Source organism: Delphinapterus leucas, chromosome 11 (genome assembly GCF_059928025.1).
Source record: "Delphinapterus leucas isolate spDelLeu-1000000601 "Yukka" chromosome 11, BTC_Dleu_Yukka2, whole genome shotgun sequence".
NCBI classification, from domain to species: domain Eukaryota; kingdom Metazoa; phylum Chordata; class Mammalia; order Artiodactyla; family Monodontidae; genus Delphinapterus; species Delphinapterus leucas.
Genome location: NC_143139.1, coordinates 21,681,888 through 21,707,651, shown reverse-complemented (window position 1 = coordinate 21,707,651; position 25,764 = coordinate 21,681,888). Strand labels below are relative to the sequence as shown.

Below are 25,764 nucleotides of genomic sequence, written 5' to 3'. Positions count from 1 at the left end.
CTGTGAACTTTAGTTGAATGCCTACTGTTTTCCAGCTACTATGCCAGGTGCCGGTAATACAAGAATAAATCAGACAAAGTAGTAGAGCCTAAGATAGAAACAGACAAATTTTCATAGCAAAGACACAGAGAGGACCAACCAAGGGAGTCAGAGCTGTGGCAGTGGTTGAGTTGGCTCTTGGAGAAGAAATTCTTGTAAAGTGGGAAAGAGACTAGATGGGGGCGTAGAGTTTTCAGAGGAGTTGGTGTGTTTGGAGAATGGTGAGAAAGTCAGAGTGACTACAAGACAGGTGCACAGAGTGGATAGTCAGTGCATGAGCCTGAGGGCGACTTCAAGTTCACTGGTGGACAGGGATTTCATTAACAGAGGGGAAGAAGAAGGGCTAAAGAAACAAATCTTTGATGAGTTGAGTTTGACATGCCCATAAGTTATCCAGGAGGCAGCGGGAAGTAGAATCTAAAGTTGAGAAGAAGGGTCAGTACTGGGGATAAAGATCGAGAACTCATCAGCATGATGATGGTTGAAACCATGGGAATGGATGATCAAGCTTAGAGAGCAAGACCCAGTGAAGATGAAAGACAACCAGTTTCCCTCCCTTATATCCCTCCTCCCCTGTCCCAGTCCCCTGGACTCCTACCCTTAGCCTCTTCTCTCACAGTCTTCCTCTAAATCCTGGCACAGGGAGTTACTTAAAGCACAGCTCCCAGTATGCCAGGCTCACTCAAAAATCTTCAGCATAAAGCACAGACTCCTTAGCTTTGTGTTTAATACTTTTCATGGTTTGTGCCAAATGTACCATTTCATCTTAATTTCTGAGTGTTCCCTCCTGGCCACACCAGAGGAACTGACAGTCCCCTAAACAGGGCATTTACTCTCATCTCTAGCTTTGCTGTGCTATTTCCTCAGCCCAGAGGCAAAAGAACATGGCTTTGGAGTCAGGAATATTTTTATTTAAATACTGGCTGACTTTTCCACTAAATAGAGGTGTTAACTTGAGCAATTAATTGAATCCCTCTGAATCTCTTTCCTCACATGCTAAAAGGTCAGCTCGGATTATTGTAATTATAGCATATTTGGACATCTTTATAGTTGTCAGCATAAATAGGTGCTCAATAAAAGTTAAGTACCTTTTCTTACCATTCGTCTCTTCTCCACTTGCCATGATCATGTTTCATAGGCCAGACATTTAAAGCTTTATGCCTCTTTGAAACCTTTTAAAGGGTACCTGGTCAGAACTCATTTTGTCCTCCTTTATGTTTCCTTGGCAGATTGTATCACTTCAGAATATAAAACAAGTTGTCTGTTTCCTCTCCCATATTATAGGTTAATTGATGGTAGACATTATCTTTATAGTCCTATGTATCTTGCAACAGGTAGGGAATTGTTTGAATTGAATTCTAGGAGAAAGCTACTTTAAAATTTTCTCCCTTTTTTTTTGGTAATAACTCTGTTGAGGTACAATTCACATACTGTATGATTCACCCACTTAAAGTGTATAATGCAGTGAGTTTAGTATATTCAGAGTTCTCCATCCATCATCACAATCAATTTTAGAACATTTTCATTTGCCCTCAAAAGAAACCTCATATCCTTTAGCCATCACTGCTCCCTTCCTTCCCACCAAACCTTCCATCCACCTCAGCCCTAGGCAACCATTGATCTACTTTCTGTTGCTATAGATTTGCCTATCCTGGACATTTCATATAAATGGAATCGTAAAATATGTGGTCTTCTGTGACTTGCTTCTTTCACTTGGTATGTTTTCAAGGTTCATGTTATAGCATGTATCAGCACTTCCTTTCTTTTTATTGCAGAAAAATATCCACTGTATGGATATACCGTATTTTGTTTATCTTTTTATCAGCTGATGAACATTTGGGTTGTTTCTACTTTTTGGCTATTATGAATAATGCTGGATATTCATGTACATGCTTTTGTGTGGACATATGTTTTTCTTTTGTGTATATACCTAGGAGTGGAATTGCTGGTACACATGGTAACTCTGTGTTCAACCTTTTGCAGAACTGCCAAGCTATTTTGTAAAGTTACACTATCTTACATTTCCATCAGTAGTGTAGGAGGCTTCCAAGTTATCCATGTCGTCATCCACGTTGCTATTATCTGTTTTTGATTATAGCCATCCTAGTGGAACAATATTTTATGAGTGACATATTCTTTTTTTTCTTAAAGTAATGAGAATTTATTGAAACAATACGTGAGCAATTTAAGATAACAGGTGCAGTAAGCAAAGAGCCATCGTGGAGAGCCAGATGCTATTCATGAAACTAAAGCAAGACCCTCAGCCCCACCATACACTATTACCCAACAACTTTTTTCTCAGCTTCCCCTTTCTCTCTGTCTAGAATGGCTTCCCTATTCTAATTGCTTCTCTCTACTTGCTGCTCTACCTCCTGGTTTCTGCCAGTCCACAGCTTCTACTGCCTCATTGCTTTCTGCTTATGTCCTACTCTTTCTGCATCTCTTCAGTTCTGTTATATTCTTAGTGACCTATTCTTAATTCACTCAATTAATATTTTATTCCGTGCCGACTATGTACCAGGCAATATTCTAAGCTATTGGGACCATTGGTGAAGAAAAGAGACACATATATCTGCCCATGGTCATGCAATAAATAATCAACATAATAAGCTCATATCTAAGTTCCTGGATAAAATGATATTCCTCTTTTCTGTGCCAGTTGGCAGGCTGGATTTTTCTTGCACAATCACTTTTACCTCTGTAATTGAGACTTGTGGTCCAGTTTAATAGAACACCTTTGATATGGCTATATTCAGTCTGTTAAGAGGTGATAAGCACTCTAGGAAAAGGAAGGGGACAAGGAAAGAGTGATCAAAAGTTATCGGCAAAACGGAAGAGACAGGCTATAGGATTAAATAAAGTGATCAAGTTAAGCCGCATTGAGAAGGTGAGATTTGAGAAAAACTGGAAGGTAAGTGAGTTAGTCAAAGAGATACCAGAGAGAAGAGGGTTGTGGGCAGAGGAGACAGCCAGTTCAAAGGCCCTGAGGCAGGGGTCTGGGTGCAAGGATCAGCAGGGAAGCTATTGTGGCTGGAGGAGAGTTAGCAAGGGAGAAGATAGAGGGAGACAAAGTTAGGGAGGCTGGAGGGCCACATCACTTAGGGCTTAGCAAAAAGATATTGCGTGGGATGTAGTTAAACTCAACAATTATTCGATGTTTTTCCAAACTTTGAACTTAGCTGGGCATCCTGTATTTTCCCCGGCAACCCTACTTGTAGGGCACTCTAAGAACTTTGACCTTTATTCTGAGGAGGTGAGCCACCGCAGTGTTTGGAACAGAGGAGGGACACCATCCTGCTCGGGTTTTTAAAGAATCACTCTGGCCGCTGTGTTGAGAATAGGCCACAGAGAATAAAGGTGGAAACAAGGGGTCTGGAGATTATTTGGGTAATCCAGATGAGACATGATCATGGCTCAGACCAGAGTGGTAACCATGGAGGTGGTGAGAAGCAATCAGATTCTGGGTATATGTTGAAGGTAGAGCCAAAAGAATTTCAACATGAATTGGATGTGGCATGTGTGAGAGAGAGAGAGAGAGGATTCAGGGTTGACTCCTAGACTTTTGGCTTGAAAACTGGAAGAACGGAGTTGTCATGGAATGAAAAGAGAACATGGGTGGAGCAGGTTTGGGGGAGAGGATTGGATTTTATTTGAAGCATGCTGAGCTGTTGATAGGTCAAGCAAGATGAGGCATAGCCATCTGCCAGCCAAACTTTATGGTATTTCCCGTAAAAATATCCAGTAATATAATTTAAAGGGTCACGCCTTCATTGGGGACAGGTTTTTTACTTATCGTACTTTCGTACTTTGTTTTGCATCTTATTGTTTAAAGGGTCTTCTTCATGCCTAAATGGCCAAATGACCTTTTTTTTAAAAAAAATATATGTATATATGTTTAGGAAAAGAGTAGCCAGGTTTGGAATTCAATTTCCAGATTTCTCCTCCAGTATCTGAACTGCAAAACCAGACTGAATCCCAACATCCCATTTTACTTGGCAGTATAATTCATTTTTCCATAGATGTTTTTCTTCATCCCCATTCATTTCCTTTCATCTGCGCTTCAACCTTTGAGAGAAAAGAATCTTACTACCCAGTGAGATTACTGCTCCGTGTCCTTCCAGAGGCTAAAAATATGCCCTGGAAATTGAGCAGACCTTCCCCTCCCCAAAATGCCTGGAACACAGTAGTCTAAGGGGTGGAATGAGCCTGTGAGTCCTTACTGCACTCAGAGCCCAGATATCTGTGGACATTCGTTTGCCCTTCACTGATTACAAGTGGTTTTGAAGAGATGACTGTTAGCTGCCTTTTCTCCTTTTACCCAAGTTTCTGGTTAAAATGACACTTTCTTTCTGTCCTGATTAGCAAGCGTGATTTTTCTTGCACAATCATTTTGACTTCTTTTTCTTAGACTTGCGGTCCAGTTTAATTTGACAATTTTGATACAGCTATATTTAAAATTGTCTGCAAATTTTACATCTATAATAGGACTGTGCATTTCTAAGGATCCACAGGAAAGAAATTAAAAAGTCTGACTTTTTTTCTGCAGTCCTTATATACTACGTTGTTTTTAATCATAACATTTTAAATTGTCATGGTCTTTCAGAAAGTGTTTTTTCACAATAATTATTATGTTCTGTTTTTATGCCAAGAAGTGAGTACTGATTAAATTACACACATTGTGTCTCCTGTGATTTGCAGGACTCGAGAGGGACAAGTTTGATAATAAAACGGTTTCTTTTGAGGAGCACATCAAGTCAGAACACAATATGTGGCATTATTTGTACTTCCTAGTCCTGGTGAAGGTGAAAGACCCAACTGAATACACCGGACCTGAAAGTTACGTGGCTCAAATGATTGTGGTGAGTGAGAAGAGGGTTTGCATCTGTGACTATGTTGCATTTTGTCTGCTTTCACCTTTCCTACCCTACCTTTCTCCCAGAACATAAAGTTTCTAGCAATCATTTTGTTAACTTTTAAATAGGACTGGCAGTCATTGAAGAGCCCCTATCCCGGCTAAATCATTGGTTCCTAGTGGACTTCTTAGTTATACACACCAAACCTAAGCCTCAGGTGTGCAGATGGTATTTCCTGGAGAATTCTCTGTGCAGTGAATTCAGTCCTGTCTGTCATCCTCTGACCTCATGCCTCCTGTCATCACTAATGTCTCAATTCCCCAAACCTGGAACTTTGCCATTGGCAAAAGGAGATTCATACTTTAAGAAATTCCTTGAGTTGCAGAAATTAAGGATTTAAGCAATTAAATTGTGTTCGGGGAGAGGATAACGTTCAGTCCCAATGGGAGAGCACTGGCTTTTTGTCAGCACACATTTTGGATAGATTGACTGGTGTTGGTGATGGATTTGCACTGATCTTGCTGCATCCAGTTGCTTGTAACTCCTCCTTAAGATCAGTAGCATTGCACAGAGGGCGTGGTTGTCCATGATTTGAACTTTCTTCTGCTTCATAGAAGATTAAAACTAACAGGCTTAAAGAGAAGTCAAAGTTACAACTTTCTTGTATCCATGATACACAATTAGGGAGTGAGTATCATTGAATCTGATATAAATTCTTGTGTATAAACATAGCCATATATTGGATATCTTCTCAAAAGTCATCCTCCAAAATTGTGTTAATAACTCTTTGAGAATGAGACCTTAGAAGAGTCATGACCCTCTTTGATGCGCAATCCCAAGGATAACATTTAGTAAACACCAAAGTGTCAGAAGAGCCGGGTAACAGTGGGTCTATGTCTTCCCCTCTGCGAACTTATCATCCACTTGGGAAGACATAAACACAATATAGGGAAAAACCAAAGAACATTTTCAGAGGCTAACATCTCACTAAGTACAGGTTAATATTGCAGTAGTTTACCTTACCTGACAATATTTATGTGTCACAGGAGAGCTACATGTAAATTGAATTTTTATCATTCAGCATTTGCCATCCTATCTTATTGACGTGCATTCTACCATAAGTTATTTTCTCTCCATTCTTCATATGACAGTGGGCAGAACCTGACATTGTTTCTTTTTCTCCACAAATCCTTTTCTGCCCTCTCTCCCTTCTACATTAGGAAAAAAGGTAATCATTTTGAGGCTATGCACTCATAGTCATCATTTAAACAGTCTTGATCTCAAGATGCTCAGAGACTGTGTGAAACATTTTGTTTCTTCTTGCTAGGGGAGAATCATGTACAGCATTGCATTTAAAATGTGACCTCACACTGCTAGATTTTACCGAAGTTTGACTACATTGAATTAATATGTATTTGGCAGGCATCCATTATGTTCCTTGGACTAAAAGATTGCAGGGAATACGCTGAGGAGTCTGAAATGTCCCTTCTGTGCCAAGGGATTTAGAGCTTACTAAGAAGAGGAGGGGGGCAATAAACCCAAAGTAGAACAGGCTAAGTTCCCCAAGAGTGGAACAGATGGAAGTCTGGGAAGGCTTAAAGATGTAAAGTGACATCCAACTGGAAGGTGGTGGAGGGGAATCGGTGTGTGTGTGTGTGTGTGTGTGTGTGTGTGTGTGTGTGTGTCTGCGTGTGCATTACATGAGAAGGGGTAGAGTTTGTGCGGATGGGGAGTGTCTGCTGGATTCAGAGTGAGTTCCTATAAGAAGGAGCAACCTGAACAAAAGCATAGAAATGGGACATTCAGACACTCAGGGGATAGTTAGTTGCCCGGTTTCACTGGTACACAGTTTACGTGTCAGGAAGTTCTGAGAGATATGACCCAAAAAGTAGATTGGACTTTTGAGCAAGAAGTGTAGGTATTTGGATATTATTTTCTCTCAGCAGTGGGAAGCCACCGAAGATTTTACCTAACGGAAGAATGTGGCCTGGGGAACAGTGCTCAGGAAGTGGTGTGTCGGCTGGTTGGGAGAAGGGAAAGATGAAGTCAGAGGTAGCATTTGTCAGCTGGTGAGATTAGGAGGTGGGTGTGGAGAAGCGGGGCAAGGGGAGGACCGCGAGATGAGACAGAGACTCCCGCCACTGTGAGCCGGGTCATTGGGAGAAAGGTGGTGAACGGTTTCATAAAGTCTCTGTTAGGAGGAGAAACCAGTCAGAGAAGAGGACTTGTGGATTTTGAAATGAGACCGGAGGCCGAGTCATGGGTTAGGAGGGCCGGTGTAGTGACAACAGCGTGGGCCTTACAGCCAGAAAGATCTGAACTCCAACACTGGCTCTAGCACGTCTGCTGTGTGGTCTTGATGTCTCGGGTGAGTCTTCAAACCTCCCTGAGATTCTGCCTCCTCACCTAAAAGGCAGAAAATTGGTGTGAGATCAGTGAGATGACATGTAAAAAGTGTCCAGCTCGGGACTTCCCTGGTGGTCCAGGGGTAAAGAATCCACCTTCCGATGCAGGGGACGAGGGTTCGATCCCTGGTCGGGGAGCTAAGATCCCACATGCCGTGGGACATCTAAGCCCGCGCACCACAACTACTGAGCTCGTGCGCCTCAACGAGAGAGCCTGCATGCAGCAATGAAAGATCGCACGTGCCTCAACAAAGATCCCGTGTGCCTCAACTAAGATCCCGTATGCTGCAGCTAAGACCCGACACAGCCAAAAAAATAAAGGAAATAAATAAAGTAAAATATTTTTTTCAAAGTGTCCAGCTCATGGTAGATACTCAGTAATTGACAGTTTTCAGTGGCATCGTCCACATGGAATGACAGTTGAAGCCTTCAGGTTAGCAAGAGGTGGGAGAAGGGAGAAATGCAGAGAGAGGAGAAGAGAAAGCCAGAGACACAACCTGGGGGAATCTCCCATTTAGGAAAAAAGAGAAAGACAAGTAAAATAAGTAGAAAAGAAGACACTGAAAAGGGTAGAAGAAGAACCAGGCAATGGAGCGTGTTAGAAGCCAAGAGATGAGTATTTCCGTGTCAGAGTTCAGAGCATCAGTTGCTGCAAAGAGGAGACGGGTCCAAGCCTCTGGATTCTGTGACAAGGAATCACCAGGTGACTTCACTGTGAGAGAAGACTGCTGCAGAGACGCTGACCCATCTTTAGCTTTCACATTAAGACCCGCATTTTGCCGGGCTCTCGTGCTTGAATTTTTAAGACATACTGATCCGTGTGTCTATCCATCCTCTCCTGTCAGAACTCTCTCCAGAACCAGGACAGGAGGGAGGAGAGCCCACAAGCTTATTGCAACATGAACTGTCTCATTCTCATCCAAGCAGTGCACACCCAAGAGAACAGGCACTGGTCCTGGATTTTAATGGGCAGGAGAAGAAAGAGAGATATTAAGCTTTGGAAGGATGGAAACAAAAAGTCACTTGCCGGTAAGAGTGTTCATTTACTGAAATAGCCTTTTTGGAAAACTTCTAAAAATCTGTAGTTGATGAACCCAGTTTGGAAAATCTGTTACTCCAGGCTCCTTGGAGATTATGGCCTCCTAATCTTGACCCTCCTAGAGAGAGAAGATTTTAGAGCACATGGCAAGTTGAAGCATGTCTGTGGCTCAATTCAAAGACTACATTTTCTCTCCCTCCAGGTCAGAGGTAACTACTCTTAACAGTTTGGTAGGAAAACTTCCAGTTTGCTACCACTTTAATTTTTGGTCCTTAAAAATAGGTGCATTTACCAAGTTGATTTAAGTGCTTAAGCCAGTAGAGCTTTAGAAGAAGTTTTTAATTCTTCATAATTGACGTAGCTTTTACCCTCAAGGATTTATGCAAAATAAAATAAGGAAGTTCTTCATATTTGTTCACAAAACAACTCATCTGAATTCTACACACTTTAAGCCTGGTTTGTACCTAGAGGCCCTTAGAAAATGTTTCCTGTCTTCTGGTGAAATGAGAAAAACAAGAATATAACAAGTTTGGGGACGTTTCTCCCTCTGTATATTTTTTCGCCTCCAATACTTCAACTTTATTCTTTACTACTAGGTCCCATAAGGAATATTTATACTAATGTGCATTAAAACATACATTTTAAATAAGTTAATATATAGCTTCTAGGGGTTAGAATCTTAGGAAATACATTTGTGCCTCTACATCCCTCTAGTGACAGGATCAAGACCCTGAAATATTAACAGAAGCTTAAAACTTCCTCACCCCTGCCTTCAAACCCTACACCAAGCTGTTGGACTATCCACTGTCTGAGTCTTTGAATTATCACAAAACCTCCTTCTGGGATATTGTTAGGGGAGATGTGAATAGATCAAGGTATTTGGGGAATATATTTTCTTCTGGCAAACAAACTCTCATTTTTGATAAGAGAATTGATATTTTGAGCTAGTATTTATTGGGGACAGAAAGTAAGAGACAGAAAAGAAAGGATCATGCAGAAAAGTAAAAGTAATGAAAGAGAATCCAATAAACTAGGAGGAAAGGGTCTAAGAGGATAAGTCCCGCAGCCTGTGCTAGTAATGGCCTGTGAGCATCGCTAAGCCCCTTTGCCTCTCCCGTTACTCATAGGATGATATTGAAGAGGAACAAACAAAATAGAGATCATTAGAAAAAATGCCCAAGGCTTTTAGAGGTTTCTCTAACACTTTGGAGACATTTTCAGTTGTTCGTTTGCTGAGGTATGTTCAGGACCTTTGGGAATATTTAGTACTTAATTTGATAAACAGTGGCATCAAAACCAGAGGTACCTGGAAGGACAGGTACCACACGTGTGTTCAGAGAACTGCCCACGTGTTCTGGTGTACCGGGCTGCGACCCAGACCCTGGCTGACCGTGCCCCATGACCATGGCTTTGTGGGGACCAGTTTCTCATTTTAGCACATGGCACTTTTAAGTTCTTCTACTTATTTGACTCTTGACTAAAAATTCTTTGTGGACATCATAGTGATGTCAGCTGGGACAATTTAACTCATGTTTTTGGAGGGGCGTTGTTTTTTAAATTTTTATTAGAGTATAGTTGCTTTACAATGTTGTGTTAGTTTCTGCTGTACAGCAAAGTGAGTTAGTTATACATATACACATATCCCCTCTTTTTTAGAGTCTGTTCCCATATAGGCCATTACAGAGTATTGAGTAGAGTTCCCTGTGCTATACAGTAGGTCCTTATTAGTTATCTATTTTATATATAGTAGTGTGTTTACGTCAATCCCAATCTCCCAATTTATCCCTCCCCTCCCCTTCCACCCTGGTAACCATAAGTTTGTTTTCTAAGTCTGTGAGTCTGTTTATGTTTTGTAAGTTCATTTGTATCATTTTTTTAGATTCCACATATAAGTGATATCACATGGTATTTGTCTTTGTCTGACTTACTTCACTCAGTATGACAATCTCTAGGTCCACCCATGTTGCTGCAAATGGCATTATTTCATTCTTTTTATGACTGAATAATATTCCATTGTGTGTGTGTGTGTGTGTGTACAGATACACACACATGTGCACACACACACACACACACATATATATACATACCACATCTTCATTCATCTGTCGGTGGGCATTTAGGTTGCTTCCATGTCCTGGCTATTGTAAATAGTGCTGCTATGAACATTGGGGTGCATGTGTCTTTTCAAATTATAGTTTTCTCTGGATATATGCCCAGGAGTGGGATTGCTAGATCATATGGTAGTTCTATCTTTTAGTTTTTTAAGGAAGCTCCATACTGTTCTCCATAATGGTTGTACCAATTAACTCATGTTTTTGTTAACATAATAATTGTCGTGACACAAAAAATAATTGTAAGTTTCTTGAAGGCCACAACCAGGAATAGAGTAGCTTTTGTTCTGTGTAAGACCAGGGCAGAGGATAGCTATAATATATATTAAAAGCAGTTCGATAGACACTGAGTGCCTCTTATATGCTAGCAGCTGTGCTGTGGGTTTGATACGTAAGGATAAATAAGAAGTAATCTCTTCCCTCAGGAAGCTCAAAACGTTTATTCAATGAGTAAATAAAATAATGAGTGAATTAACAAATGAACGGTTTATTCTTAGCCCTCTGGTAGTTGGACATAATTTACGGAAAGATACACCAAAATAGCTGCAGGAGTTGAGAACATGAATTTCTCATTAGGCAAATGTCATCTTTCCCCTCTTTTAAAATCGGAAGATAAAGACGCAGCAGGGATGTTAGGCCACCTGAACCAAGTATAATGAATGCAATATTAAAAGTCGGATGGCTGATTTGAGAGACAGGTAATTTAATCCCTCTGTCGTCTCTCAGCATTTCTGAAGGCTGACCCATCCCATATATGCACAAATCCTCAGGAGTGCCCCTGAAGCTGCTGTCCTAGCAGAGGGGCAAGCATGCGCATTGGCGGGTTGTTCAGCATAATTCACCCTTCAGAATGAATTCTTCCTTGCATAATCTATTAAGGCCTCAGAAAGAGAGGGATTGTCCTTTTAATGAGATAGAAAAGAAATGGAGTCACCCAGAAGGAAGGAAAAGAGCTAAGAATTTTCCAGATGTTGTTTTCTGTGTCTGGAACTCAAAATCAATCTCGTTTAGTTAAACCGCATTTTTGAGCCGTAACTGTTGGAGGGAGGATATATTGGGGCTCATGAAAGACATCAAGTCTTCTAAGATTTGTATGTACCCCTCCTGCATTAGCACTGTTTGCCAACTTAATTTCTGCCTTATTGTCATGTGCCATAATTATGAAATTATATGTTCTGATCCTATTATTTCCAGTTTATGCTAATTGTGTAATTGAATCTAATTAAGCCAATTATGTAACTGCTCAATCTTGAAAACCTATTTTAAAGACGTTAGAACATAATAAGACACTTTTAAAATGCTTACATTTCAAGGCAAGCTGGGGGCGGGAGGTTGTAGCTTCAGAATGTACAATTAAGAAGGAGATGTCTACATTCAAGGAGATGCCACCTCTACTGTCCACATTTTAAATCCAGACATGTGTCTTCAATTTAAGAGGGATCTTTTTCCATTCCCAACTCTGGATTTCATTTTTGTTGTGGGACCTATCCTATACATTATCCTAATTTCCTATTTAGTATTCGTACTATAATCCATGAGTTACCACATATTTGTGCACGTTAACGTCTTTCTAATTCTCTTCTTATTTTGAAAATAGAGATAGAAATGGTGACTATTTAACGGTGTGGCTGTACACGGAGTCTTCATCTCAAAGACTGTCCTCAGCGCCGGACGTGAGGGTGGAAGGATTTGGGCCAAATTGTTTTAAATGAGATTCGGATGGAAGTGGGGTGGGGAATAAGGTCGAGGACAGGCACTTGAGGCGGGGACTCTCAGATGTCATTGACTGCTTCCTGAATTGATCAGAAACTGAATCTGCTGGTGTCCGGGTAATAGTCCTCAAAGTTCAAGAAGCTAAAGTGGCTCTTGTTAGTTTTTCTAATCAGTGTCTAAGGAGAAGCTCAGCATCAAGGAAGGCACCGGGGCATTGGATTCTGAAGTGTGACTTCCTAGGATTCCCATTTATAAGATCGAGGACGACTTATTCCCTCTGTACTTCACATTACCCATCAATGAAGGAAGTGTAATGAGACAGTCAGCACTCGGAATAGAATAAGGGGAATTGTCTGGAACCTGGAGGCCTCCTGCTGTGCCAGACCCTGTCCCATTAGCTGCCAGATCGTGGGGAGAAGGGGGAGGTAGGAATCCCAGGGAAAGAACCTGGGCAGAGAAGGCTGCAGGGTCATGGAGTCGGGGAGCGGGATTTAGAGGGCTTGGGACAGCAGGTAATTTGGCAACTGGGAGATACTGCAACAGTTTTAGCAACTAGTATAGGCATATCTATGCAAACCAGCTGAATATTGACCCTGTATATAACAAGACTTCCCTTGCAGAGTTGCTACCAGGATTAAATCAAATCGTGCATACTAACAGTACTATGACTAATGGGACTTCCCTGGCAGTCCAGTGGTTAAGACTTCGCCTTCCAATGCAGGGGATGCAGGTTTGATCCCTGGTCGGGGAGCTAAGATCCCACATGCCTCTCGGCCAAAAAAACAAAACATAAAACAGAAACAATATTGTAACAGATTCAATAAAGACTTTTAAAAAATGGTCCACATCAAAAAAATCTTTAAAAAACAGAAACAGTACTACGACTAATATAAATTGACATTCGATGAGTGCTATCTGCTGGATGCTGTGCAGTTTGACGTGCATGATCTCTTTAAAGGCCTTGTATCAACCCCGGGAGGCAGTCTGATGTTATTATCCCCATTCTACACATGAGGAAACCGAGGCTTAGGGAGGACACAGCCAGCAGAAGGGGATGCTGTGTCGGTTACGTGCAGGACACATGCAAGTGGCCAGCGCGCGTGCTGTTGTTCTGCGATGACGCTGTTAGTCGTGTAAAGCTAGCAGCGATGCTTCCTGTGAGGGCGGGTGCCCAGCACAAACCTCACGCTCTACAGAAGAGGGACCACAAACGCGCCCTGCAGGCCGGGGCTGGGAGTAACCTGGCTGGGAGACAGGAAGTCAGCGGAGAAGCCTACAATGGCAGGAAGGCCTGAGAGGAATACAAATATGAAAACTGTCCTCGTTCAGATCTAGCTGGCAACTACAAGTTTCCTGCAAAGATTAGAAGGGTTACAATGACAATTATTACAGTTGCAGGCAAGAAAGAAGGAACAGGACATTTCCATTTAATTTGACAAGCATTTACTGGGGAGACTATGCATGAGGCACTGATGGAAACAAGAATAAAACATCATCACTGCCCTTACAGAACCACAGTGTGATAGAAAAGACAGGTATATTCACCAGAAACTATAGTGCAAATCAGAACTCCCATGAGAGAGATAATAGACGTTCAGACACACAGTAGCTGAAGAAATCTTAAAACAAATTATACCAGTACACCCCTGATTTATTAAAACCCTTCAGTGGTACTTGGAATAAAATTTAGACTCTTCCCCGTGGCCCTCTTATGCCATCTGGCCTCAGCCTACTTCACCAATTCCATTCCATCCCACCTTCCTCAGCCCACGACAGATCAACCACATTGGCCCTTTTCTTTTTATCGAAAATGCCACACTTTTCCCTGGTCAGTACCTTGGTGTGTGGATGCCTTCCGTTTGCAGTTGTTGTCCCCAAGCTCCCTCCATGCCTGGCCCCCTCCCTGACACCCCCATTCTCGTTACTTCCTTTCCTGTTACCCATTAGAGCACTTATATTCATCTGACCTAATATTGTTTTTATACTTATTGACATGTTTATTCCTCTCCACTACGACTCAGGCATTTACACATCTGTTTCATTCACTGCTGATTCCCAGCCCCTAAATTAATGCCCAACACATAGTAGACACTCAGCATAGATCTGTTGAACAAAGTAAATAAGACATTGAGGCACTGGAACCTAGGTAACAGGACAGCCCTTTCTGGCTGAAGGCTCCAGGGACAACTACACAGAGGAGATTAGGAGGAGAGTTGGACCTTAAAAAATGAGGATTTTGTCAGAAGGGATGGAGAGGAATATATTCCAGGTGAAGTGTGTATCTTTTTTTTTTTTTTTTTTTTTTTTTCGGTACGCGGGCCTCTCACTGTTGTGGCCTCTCCCGTTGCAGAGCACAGGCTCTGGACGCGCAGGCTCAGCGGCCATGTCTCACGGACCCAGCCGCTCTGCGGTATGTGGGATCTTCCCGGACCGGGGCACGAACCCGTGTCCCCTGCATCGGCAGGCGGACTCTCAGCCACTGCGCCACCAGGGAAGCCCTGAAGTGTGTATCTTTAAGGGAAAGTGTAAGCAGAGAAAAAGAAAGAAAACTAATTCAGTGTATATACTATGTGCTAGCAGCTTTGCATGTTATCCTATTTAATTATACCCATTTTATGTTAATTGAGGCTCAGAGAAGCTTATTACTTATCCAAGGTTCTCAGTAAATAGGGCTTGAACCAGGATCCAAACACACATTTTTCTGGCGCCTTTGTATATGATTTTACCTTTAGCTATTCCATTTCCTAGTGAAGAATCAAGTAGAACGACTAAGGTCAAATATATGTAAGTTCAGTGTTGGAGAAAAGGGAGGGCAAAAAAACCCAAACCCCAACCAAAAGACATCCTTTGGAAGGAGGAAATCTCTTTCTGCTTCTCCAACACGTATTTTAAGGAATTAGAATCCTTAGTTTTTAAGCTGCAATAGTTGAGGTATGATCCAGAATGCCTTAAAACTGCAAACCAATAAATCTTTTTCCATCAGTTCAAGATTTGTTCATCCAATAAACGCAGGCTCACAGTCTGAGTGCTTACTGTGCCCCAAGCACTGGGCTGCCTAGGGATTCAAGGTTGAGGCAAATACCGTAGCTTCCTTCAGGAAACATTGGTGAAATACAGCAGAGAAATCAAATAAAGGGTGGTGATGGCCCAGTGCAGCTGTGGAGCCTGCTGCAGAGCAGACAGCCTGGGCAGGGAGGCTTCACAGGGTCAGGCCTGGATGCTTGGGTGAGTCAGTAAATGAGGAGGGAACAGGTGGAGGGAGCAGGTCAGCCTGTCTAGGGAGAGAGTGAGGCTGTCCAGGAGGAAATGTAACTAGGAGCCTGATCACAAGGTCCTTGTGTGCTCGCAAGTCTTTACCCCGAAAGCTAAGGGAAGCCCTTCAGAGATATTAAACCAAAGAGACAAGGTCAGATGTGCACTTTAGAAAGTATGTTGCATAACAGTGTAGGAGACGTATTCAAGGGGGCCTTCCTGGAGCAAGGAAAAAAAGAAAAAAACGGGTAGAAAGATTTCATTTCCTAGCAACAGTGATGAGAGCTGGTATGAAATGCCACTGCAGATTGAGAGGAAGTGATAAGTGTGAAATGATTCAGGCAGAAGACTCACCGAAGGCAAGAGGAGAGAGGTTTCAGTCTCTGGCCTTAGATAGTTGGGGGTGCTGGGTTGAGCAGTGGGGCCCAACCCAACTCCTAGGAGTTCCTCAAGGGCCAGCTGAGGAGATGTGATGATATCAGTGTCCACGTGCACAGGAACAATTTGCGTGTCTAAGTGCATATGTCCAGTAAGAAACTGAATAGATGGGTCTCCAATTCCCACAAGGAGTTAGAAAAGATCAACTGCCACAGGGGGAAGATTTCCAGAGCATAGAGCAGTGGCTGGTATATAGTAGATACTGAATAAAAATGTGTTAAATGATCATAAAATTTATATACCACTGGAGTATACTTGATAGCTGAAATCACAGATTTGGATGAAGTGCTCCAAGGGAAGCTATACAGAGTGAGTAAATCAGAGAAACACGCTCTTAGACAGACGGACACGAAACTGTAACTGTTATTTAATACTGATAATAACAACTAATGAGAATAATAATGTGTAGGTCCTACCACCCAGATTTTACTCATCAAAAAGTAGAACCAGAAAGGAGAAAAACAATTTTCATAGGAGGGCTCCGAAAGACGATTTTAACTTTTCATCAGCCAGCGAACCTAGAAGTGTTTTGGTCAATATGTGGATATCCTGTAACCCAACACTGATTAATAAGTTTTAGTGTGGAATTATGCCGCAAACCCAAATGTTTAGAGCAAAGTGATTTGGGCTTTGTTCAATCTATAGAAGCCTCTCTGAAATGGTGACCCATCCTAAGGCATTTATTTGAAGCTTATAAAGGGATGCTCACATCTCTGATTCTCATAGCCTTGATAAAAAGATTTCTTCCCACTGTGCCAATGAAAATTGTTTCAAAGTTCTAGTCATTACTGTAAGATCTTGTTCAATTCTCAGTTGGCTTTCTGGAATAATAATGTTCACATTGTTAGGACTGATACATTTTACTCAGAAATTCTGGCTTTCTTCCAGAGAGTAACAGATGCCATCAAAATGTAAGTTGTGGGAATGAGAACTATATACTGTAAAGCCACACAGCTTCTGTCTAATGGTTTTTAATAGGCCAGCATAGCCTGTGCCACATCGTGAGTAATTAGTCAAGATGGCAATTAAGCTGAAACACTACTCTTGTGTTAGGTAAGTTTATCAGGCAAGCTAGTTTCCATAGGATTTTGGACTAGTTTTATCTAAGGGAATTACTGAAAAATAATTGCTGAATTTTACAAAAATGATTTAGCACTTGTATTTCAAAGATGAGTCACGTAATGTCCTGTTTGTGGAATCAGTTACTTTTAAGGGGGTTTCAAGATCAAGGTGTTTTGAAATAATAGCAACTAAGGTAAGTCACCCCAGCTCTGAGTCTTGTTTCCTCACCTGTAAATGGGGATCCTACCCCTCTTTGCCAGGATCCCTGTATGTATTCAACAAAACCACCTCCATCCTTGGGCCTAACCTGGTGTCTGGTTCCTGGTCATTGCTCAAGAAATGTTTGATCATTCCACTTCTGCTTAAAGTATTGGCCTCTTAAAATAATGTGGCTACATTTAAATACTGTTTTGCAGATTCAGAGCATTCTTAAGCCTTTTAATGTTCAAACCCTTTTCTGATTCAGCATCATGTTTCTCTTAGAGGTCAGGCAATGGTCAACTTCATTTGTTCAATAAATACTACCTACCGTGTCCTAGGCACTGCGTTAGCCCCTGGAAAGGTGGGCAGAGGAGAGCAGGACAGGCGTGGCCTGTCACGGAGTTTCCTGTTTAGAGCAGAAGGCAGACCCTAAACAAGTCACCTGAGTGTTACCACCAGGACAGGCCCGGCAGAAGGACCTTCCTATCTTGTGGCCTGACTCACACTCAAGTCCCTTTGCATTTGTTCCTTTGTTAAACTGAAAGTCAGGAGCTCACTTAAACATTTGAATGGCTTGAACCATTGAAACCATTTGAGTTCGACAAGTGATTTTAGGACAGATCTTGCCACAAAGAGGTATGGTGTGACGCCAGCAGGAGAGTCGCAGAGAGGACACGGGGCAGGGCTGTTGTGGAAGGAGCGCAGGAGCTGCCACTGAGTCAGAACAAAAGTGCTGGGAGGGGCTTCCCTGGTGGCACAGTGGTCGGGAGTCCGCCTGCCGATGCAGGGGACATGGGTTCGTGCCCCGGTCCGGGAAGATCCCACATGCCGCAGAGCGGCTGGGCCCGTGAGCCATGGCCGCTGAGCCTGCGCGTCCGGAGCCTGTGCTCCGCAGCAGGAGAGGCCACAGCAGTGAGAGGCCCGTGAACCACAAAAAAAAAAAAAAAAAAAAAAAAGTGCTGGGAGAACAGATTTTGTCTAGCTTACTTCAAGTTCCCCCTGGGGTTGGGGGGGTGGTGCAAGCTTTGCCCTTATCTTGTCTCTGTGGAGGGAGCCACAAAGGAAGTGTGTTTCATTTCCAAAGGCTACATTTTAGGCTTCTTCAACTGAAGAACTAACAACAGCATTTTTCAGTCATGTAATTACCTGTTTAATTTTTTCCCAACATTTGAAAAAGTTCCAATACAAAGCACACATTTCACTTTAGAAAGAATATCCTTCTGCATTGGTGTCCTGCTGTCATTATTAACTCTTAAGAAAGAATTCAAATTGTTTATGTCATTCTGTGAGATTATTGATTAGCATTTCAAACACAACTGACATTAAAAAAAAAAAAACACCAGTTCACCAGGATCTGAAATTCAAAAATAGCCAAATTCAGGGGTGGTTTATTTGCAGAGGTACTTACAACTTGACAAAGAGATAATTACCCAGGAATTTTCTCTAGCCAGCTGGGTACCATGCTTTGATATAAAGGCCCTTGGCCCTGGTTCTACCTGTGACTTTGAGAAGAGACTTGACTGCCCTGCACATCAACTCCTCATTCACAATGAGAATCTAAGTGGTTTCCAAAGTCTCTTCATCCTAGTTCTAAAATTCTGACAACTCTAATATTTAAAATATTTCTTTATACTAAATTTTGAGTATGTTAATGTTTGTTTTCTATTACAAGCTGGAAGCAGTTGTGGTAGGAATTTTGGAGTGGTCCGAATTTGACTGTTTCCGTTTTATTCACTGGGAGGACTGTGTGTGGCCTGATCCCTCCCCCAACCCTGGCTGGAGTCTGGCTGTTAAATGGTAGTTGGTCTGCTGTCCACATGATAACACATCCATGCTGCTGGGATTCCCCAGAGGACAGCACTGGTTAGGACCAGACCATGAATTTTCCTCTAAGACTTGGAGCCTCACCTCTGAGAGAAAACTCAACTGTGGTTCCAGTGGGGGGTTGGGAAGTTTCCACTGTCTCAGCTGCACCTGTGCCGCAGGGCCTCGGAGAATACCTGTTTCCTGAATGAGCGCCTAGTACCATTTGGAAGCACTAAACCCAGTTTGAAATATCATTTTAGCAGACAAAGACATAGTGCCAACAGGTATATAACAAGATAACTCATTTTACTGGAGGATGATAAGATGTATTGTTGCTTAAGAAGGTCATGCCTTCCTCACTTTGTCCTCTAGTGTCTAACTCATTTGTGCCCAAGTACCCAAGGATGAAATAAGAGTGGAGTGTTCAAAGGGAGTTACTAGAAGGAGGCTGTGTGTGAGAGAGACACAGCATGGCATGGTGTTTAGACACGGATTTGGGGGCTTATGCAGGTACTTTAACCTTCTTATGTCTCAGTTTCTTCATCTGAAAAATGGGTAATCATCCCTACCGCTAGGATTTTTATAAGACTAAACAAGTTAATAGTTATACAGTATCTGACGCAGAGTAAATGTTACATGAAAATTTAAAATATATATGAGTGAGGATCAGAATAGCATTTCAAGGCTCAAGAAATTATTATTTATTTAACAACTTTTATATTTGGTGCCTACCATGTTTGTTGTAATGGGTTAGATCATATAGGAGAGCACAAATAAAGGACGGATTAATTCCCAGCCATCCAGAAGCTTGGGCCTAATTCGGAGAGCATAATGTGTGGTCATGAAGGTTGGTTGATAACACCACGTAGCAATGTTTGATGAGCTACAGATGAGGAGCTCTCCTGCAAGTTAGGGAGAGAATGTTGTGTGTAAAGGAAAGAAGCAGATTCGAGTAATGATATCAAAGCCTAGGTGGACCCATCCCCGGATTAGGTTGGGCTAAATGGTAGCAGTAATTCATTGTTCAGGATGAGGAGTTTCCGCGTGATCTTGCAAACAAATGAGAGACGTTGGCAATTTTTAAGTAGAGGAATTATATGACTGTTTTAAATGGGTTTCTTTTTAATGGAGTATCATATATAGTTCATAGTAGGATGTAATGAAAGGGCAAAGGCTGGAGGAAGGAAAACCAGTGACCATCGCTCTGATGGAAAATGTGATGGAAGGAATCTGGAATAAAAAGGAAGGGTGTGGGGCTTCCCTGGTGGCGCAGTGGTTGAGAGTCCACCTGCTGATGCAGGGGACATGGGTTCGTGCCCCGGTCCGGGAAGATCCCACATGCCGCAGAGCGGCTGGGCCCGTGAGCCATGGCCACTGAGCCTGTGCGTCCTGAGCCTATGCTCCGCAACGGGAGAGGCCACAACAGTGAGAGGCCCGCGTACTGCAAAGAAAAAAAAAAAAAGGAAGGGTGTGGTGGGACGAAGATTGGACCAAGAGTGAGGATGGGCTGTTGTCCTGTTCCACCACCCAGCAACCGGCCGGTCTTGCCCCCCCACACCTGCCTCTCTCCCTGTGCCCAGCCTCCCTGACTTTTCCCCTGAGCTTTCCAATTCTGCCAACCTTGTCTCCTGCTGTTCCCTTCACCTGGAATGTTTATCTTCAGGAACTAAGATCCTCATTCCTGGCCAAGACCACTAAGACCCCAGGCCCTTGATAAGAGCACCCGGTTATATCTTTACAAAGTCCTCACCACTATCTGAAATGATTTGCCTTGTGAATGTGCTGACTTTCTTTGGTCTTTGTTTCTCTGGGAACTGGACTCTTGACTGTGCTGCTCACTGTTTTCCCAGTACCCAGAACGGCTTCTGGAATAAAAAGGTTCTCAACAAATATCTATTGAATAAGTGACTAAATCACTGATCTCTGAGGCCCTTCCAGACCTGATTTTTCACTCTCTGATTCTACCTGACACATAAAAGAAGAAAACTATTAGCTGACAATGGATTTAAGAGAAAGGAAAAGAAGACTGAGGTTTCAGATTTGGGTGACTAGAAGAATACTTTTTTTTCCCCCAAATCATGCAGGGAAACGGTAATTTTGGTTATCACCTCATTCCATGTATGATTACAATGGGCCATCCATCCAGAGGTTCCTGATGATAACAAAACTGGGGTCCAGGAGAGTAGGCTGACCAAAACTGAACATGAGTTATGGAACTCATATGTGAAATTCATGTTTTCTAACTGGCGGTAATAACAAAGATTGATTTATTTGAAACTATTAGTGTAGCTATTGATATTTGAATGAAAATCCTACATTTTCATTCAAATAACCTAAAGGAACATGTTAAGAGCTTTTAGCATGGTAAATCAGCGTTAACATGTAATAGTTACATGAATTTGCTCACTGTTTAGTACCGAGTGCTGGTGAGACTAAAGGCCTCCCTTTTCGTTAGGACAGTCATTCTCCTCAGGTCTGTTCTGTCTTGTACAGCCATGGTGACCTGGGGTGCTATTCTGATACCAGTCGTTATAGCAATACAGTTCTGGTGGTAACCCCCCAGAGTTAGCTCAGACCCCACAAGTTACGGGCCATTGTCCCTAACAAGGCTCCCCTGACTTCAGATGCCAGCTGCACTTTGGGTGTTCCCAGGCCACCTGCACTCTGACCATAAATTCAGAGTTTCCCATGAGCCCTTCATGTTTGATAGTTCACTAGAGTGACACACAAAACTCAGAGACGCACTATACTTACAATTACAGTTTTATTATAAAGGATTTAGATTGGAAACAGCCAAATGAGATTTGGGTGGGTTTCAAACACAGCACTTCTGTGCCCTCCCTCTGTGGAACAGGGTGCATCCTCCTTCTAGAACAGAGATGTGTTCACCAACCAGGAAGCTTCACTGAGCTGTGGTGTCCAGAGTTTTTGTTGGGGTTTCAGTAGATAGGCACAGTTGACTTTTTGTGACATTTGTCACATGATTGAACTCAATCTCCATCCCCCTTCCCCTCCCTGGAGGCTGGGCTGACTCAAAGCCCCGACCCTCTAAATCACATGGCTGGTGTTTCTGGTAACCAAGCCCCATCGTGAGTCATCTCATCACTCAACAGACACTGAGGTGTGACCCAAGGGGCTCATGAATGACAAATACACTTCTATTAGATTAGAACCGCCCTGTCTGGAAGAAGAGATAAAGACCAATCACATTATACAGATGTATTCCCCATTTTCTGCACATGCATTTGTTGCTTTTTTTTTTTTTTTAAGCAGTTAATTGGAAAGGAGTTTTAAACCTTAACTGGAAGTTAGGACTCCTCATTCCTCTATCTCTCTTATACACAGCATACACTCCACCAAAGTACTGCATCTACACTATCCAGTGAAACAGATACGAATCTACTATTCCCAAAACTTCTAGCACTCTAGTCCAAATAACCTTCCACTCTCACTTAGACGGCTGCAGGTGCCACTGAACGAGTCTTTCTGCTTCCATACTTGCCCCTTTACTGATTATTCCTCAGAGAACAAGGTGATGATTTTTAAAATGTGATTCGGAATATGTCACTCCTCTGCTCAGAGCCCTCTGCTGGCTTTCTAAAGTACATAGAATAAAATTCAAACTCCTTCCCCAGGCCTATACACTCTGACACCTGCCATCCCCTGCCCCTCAATCATTCATTGTCTTCAGCCCCACTGAGCTTGCTCTTCCCACAATACGCCAAGCCTGTTTCTACCTGAGGGCCTTTGCATTTGTTTTTCTCTTGGCCCGCAGCACTCTACTTATTCTTTCACTTCCTGTGTGTTTCTGCTTAAACATCGCCATCTCAGAGAGTCTTCCTCTGGTCACCTTTTCAAAAGGGGTCCCTTCTCCTGTCTGTATCATTCTTAATCCTCTTACCCTTCTTATTGACTCCCCCAAACACTTATTGCAATCTGACATTATGTTGCATATTTACTTTTTAATTGTATGTCTTCCTCATACATACATAACATAATCTGCATTAGGGCAACAACTTTTTTTTATTCATTACTATATCATCAGGACTCAGAGCAGTGGCTGGCACGTAGTAGGTGCTCAGTAAATACTTGCTGAATGAATGGATGACTGAGTGAACAAACAAATGAATAAGAAATAAGTAACGATATATCTCTAGTGGCTTAGCTTAGGTTCCTAAGAATGCAGACGATAGCTAGTGAGCAAAATGGGATAGTAAGAAGAACACAGGGATTAGACTATCTGAGTTCACATCCCAGCTTGGCTGCTTCCTAGCTGTGTGACTTTTGGCAATTTGCTTAACCTCTCTGCCTCAACGTACTCGTCTGTGAAAAAAGAAAAGAAAAAACTATTATCTACCTTAACACTTTAAACTGTGTTTGAAGACCTCTAACAATGAGGAAACTACTCCCACCCAATACTTAATAACTCTCCAGTATGCACACATTCAAGTAGAACCTGAGATCAGAGGATCCAGCAAGTCTAAAATAAACCTTGTGGACATGGAAGACTGAATTAGAGACTAGGAGACGTGAGAGAGCTTGGCCATGTTTCTTAACCTCTTGCTCCCTTGTACGAAAAACAAGGGAGTTGAGTTAAACTATCAAAAGACCCTTCGAACCCTGATATTCTGTGGTTTTATAATCAAAGCCACGAATCTGGGCAGACATGGAAGCCAGAGGTGGATCAGAGAATCATACACCAACCTTGAAGAAAAGCAATGGCACTCTCTTTCTTATAAGGTCCTGCGAATTCAAATGGTCACCAAGTAGTCCTACAGTGTCAATTAAATTTTCTTTGTGAGACATAAACAGTCACTGAAAAGCATGCTTCCATTGGTTATGATTAGGTTGCCAGTTCCAGTCTGCAGAGAAATGGCAACAAAAATGGAGCTGAAGGTGGAGTCAGATTGAGGTTAGTGCCCACGTCAGCATCTCTTGCCTCTCTTACTCTTTCTCAGATAAAGTACTACCTAAGAAGGAAGAGAGATTAGTTTATATCATTAGTGAAAGGGCACTGTCTAGATAGAAACAGTGATAGAAACATGGGCTAACACATGTGAATGCAATTTCTCCATCTGGCAATACACACATTATTTGATCTGTTCAAATCATAGTGACATTGTCTTCTCAGAGCACATAAGTGGTTCCCTACTGCTCATTCTTAATTTTTTCCAGGTATGTGTCTTAGTTTGGTTCACTTGCCAGATTTCTTCTTTTCGTACAATATCGTTGTTTCATTAATCTTTATCTGCATTATGAGTTTTTGTCAGATTTCTATATTTGGTTGCAAACCTGCTTTGTGAAATCTTATCCTTTCCTATCTTCATCTTTGCATATCTCTCTTTTTTTCAGTAGTTTTGTGGATGCGAATGTGGTAGAAGCTTTAATAAAGGAGAAAATATATAACATGTAGAGGTCAGGTGAGCTACACAGAAAGAAATCAATCCGGTTGGCAAATTGCATCTATGAGACAAAGTGCAAAATGCTTTTTTCATGCAGTATTTATTGAAGAAGTTTGTGGAGATGGTTAAAATGTATATGGAAAAGTAAAGAACCATTTTGTTCAATTTAAATGACATTGATGCAGTTTTTACATTATGAAATCTTTCAATATTTCCAGCAATCCTTGATATAGAATTTTACACAATTGCCTCAGAGGGCCTTCAGATATAAAACTCTATATCTAAGGTTGTAAATTGGGTGCATCCCGTCTATGTATAATAGACATCTCTACAGTTACTCCACAGAGTTCAATAGATCAAGAACTGCATTATAGCTTGGGAATTTGGGAGAAGTTGTGGTTTCAAATAATCCTTAAAGCCCACAGTTAGCTATCACTGTTTTTAATCAGTCCTAGTTTAAATTGTCATATGGTTTTCTGTAGGATGAAGTGTCATTTTATGCCCTTTTCTGTTCACTGTGAAAAAGAAGTCATAGTGTTGGTTTTATAGAACCAGAAAATGTATTCTTCCAAAATGAGCAAAATGTCAAAATGACTTTTCTTTCCTTATGGTTATGGCAACTATTAATATGGGCATCCTTTTTAGAAGTGACTGCTCAATAGATTGTTTTTATTGTTTTTTCTCAAAAGGAAACATTTAAACAAAGTACACCCCCCCCCAGATAAGTGGGTGCTTTCCTCCTGCCATGGATGTAAATAGGGCTGTACAAGAGGAGGAAGAATACTCTCATAGAAACTTGCATTCTCTTTAGTGTTCTTAGCCTAAAAGATATTCTAAAACAATACTGGAGAAGAGCGTGGTAGATTGTATTTGAGGTATTCCAACAACAACAGAAGAATGCATTTTATTTTGAAGATAGAGCAGAGATAGGACTGTAGTTGAGTGGATCCTGATAAAAACATCCCTGCTGATGAAAAAACGTAAGCATAACCCAGTATAAGCGTAATCCAACATAAGCATTAAGGCACTTTCTGTAAAACAGATACCTAATAAACATTGAAATATCAAACTAAAATTAGCAAAAAGAATTGTCTCAGCAGAGGCTTTATTTAAAAACGGGGTGTGAAACAGTTGCAACAGGGTGTGAAATTGTAGTTACAGCTCACATAGCCATTCATGACTTAATTTGCAATCTAGTTGGATTTTCCTATCTCCCCGTTGTTCCTGTAATTAGCCATTAAACCAGCAGAAACTACAGTTTCTGCATCACATGGGCAATGTCTTTAAAGTCTGCAAAGAGAACAAGGAAAACAGACTAAACTGTTTCCTGAAGAGTCCAACTAATGTAGGAAAATATTTGTTGCATAAATACTGAAACCTGGTCAGCAAGCAGAAAGAGGATATTGGGCTGTTAATTAATTTAAAATAGATGTCTCTTGTATC

The 25,764-nt window shown here is 41.8% G+C and overlaps 1 protein-coding gene across 3 annotated transcripts in view; it reads left to right on the top strand.

The window, feature by feature from the left end:
- ITPR2 (inositol 1,4,5-trisphosphate receptor type 2) overlaps positions 1–25,764 on the top strand; it is a 562,910-nt gene that overhangs the window by 502,999 nt on the left and 34,147 nt on the right. For all 3 annotated transcript variants that reach the window (XM_089919972.1, XM_022577817.3, XM_022577816.2), the window contains one exon: positions 4,738–4,898. In XM_089919972.1, the coding sequence (XP_089776098.1) occupies positions 4,738–4,898 (161 nt within the window). The remainder of the gene's footprint in view (positions 1–4,737; positions 4,899–25,764) is intronic.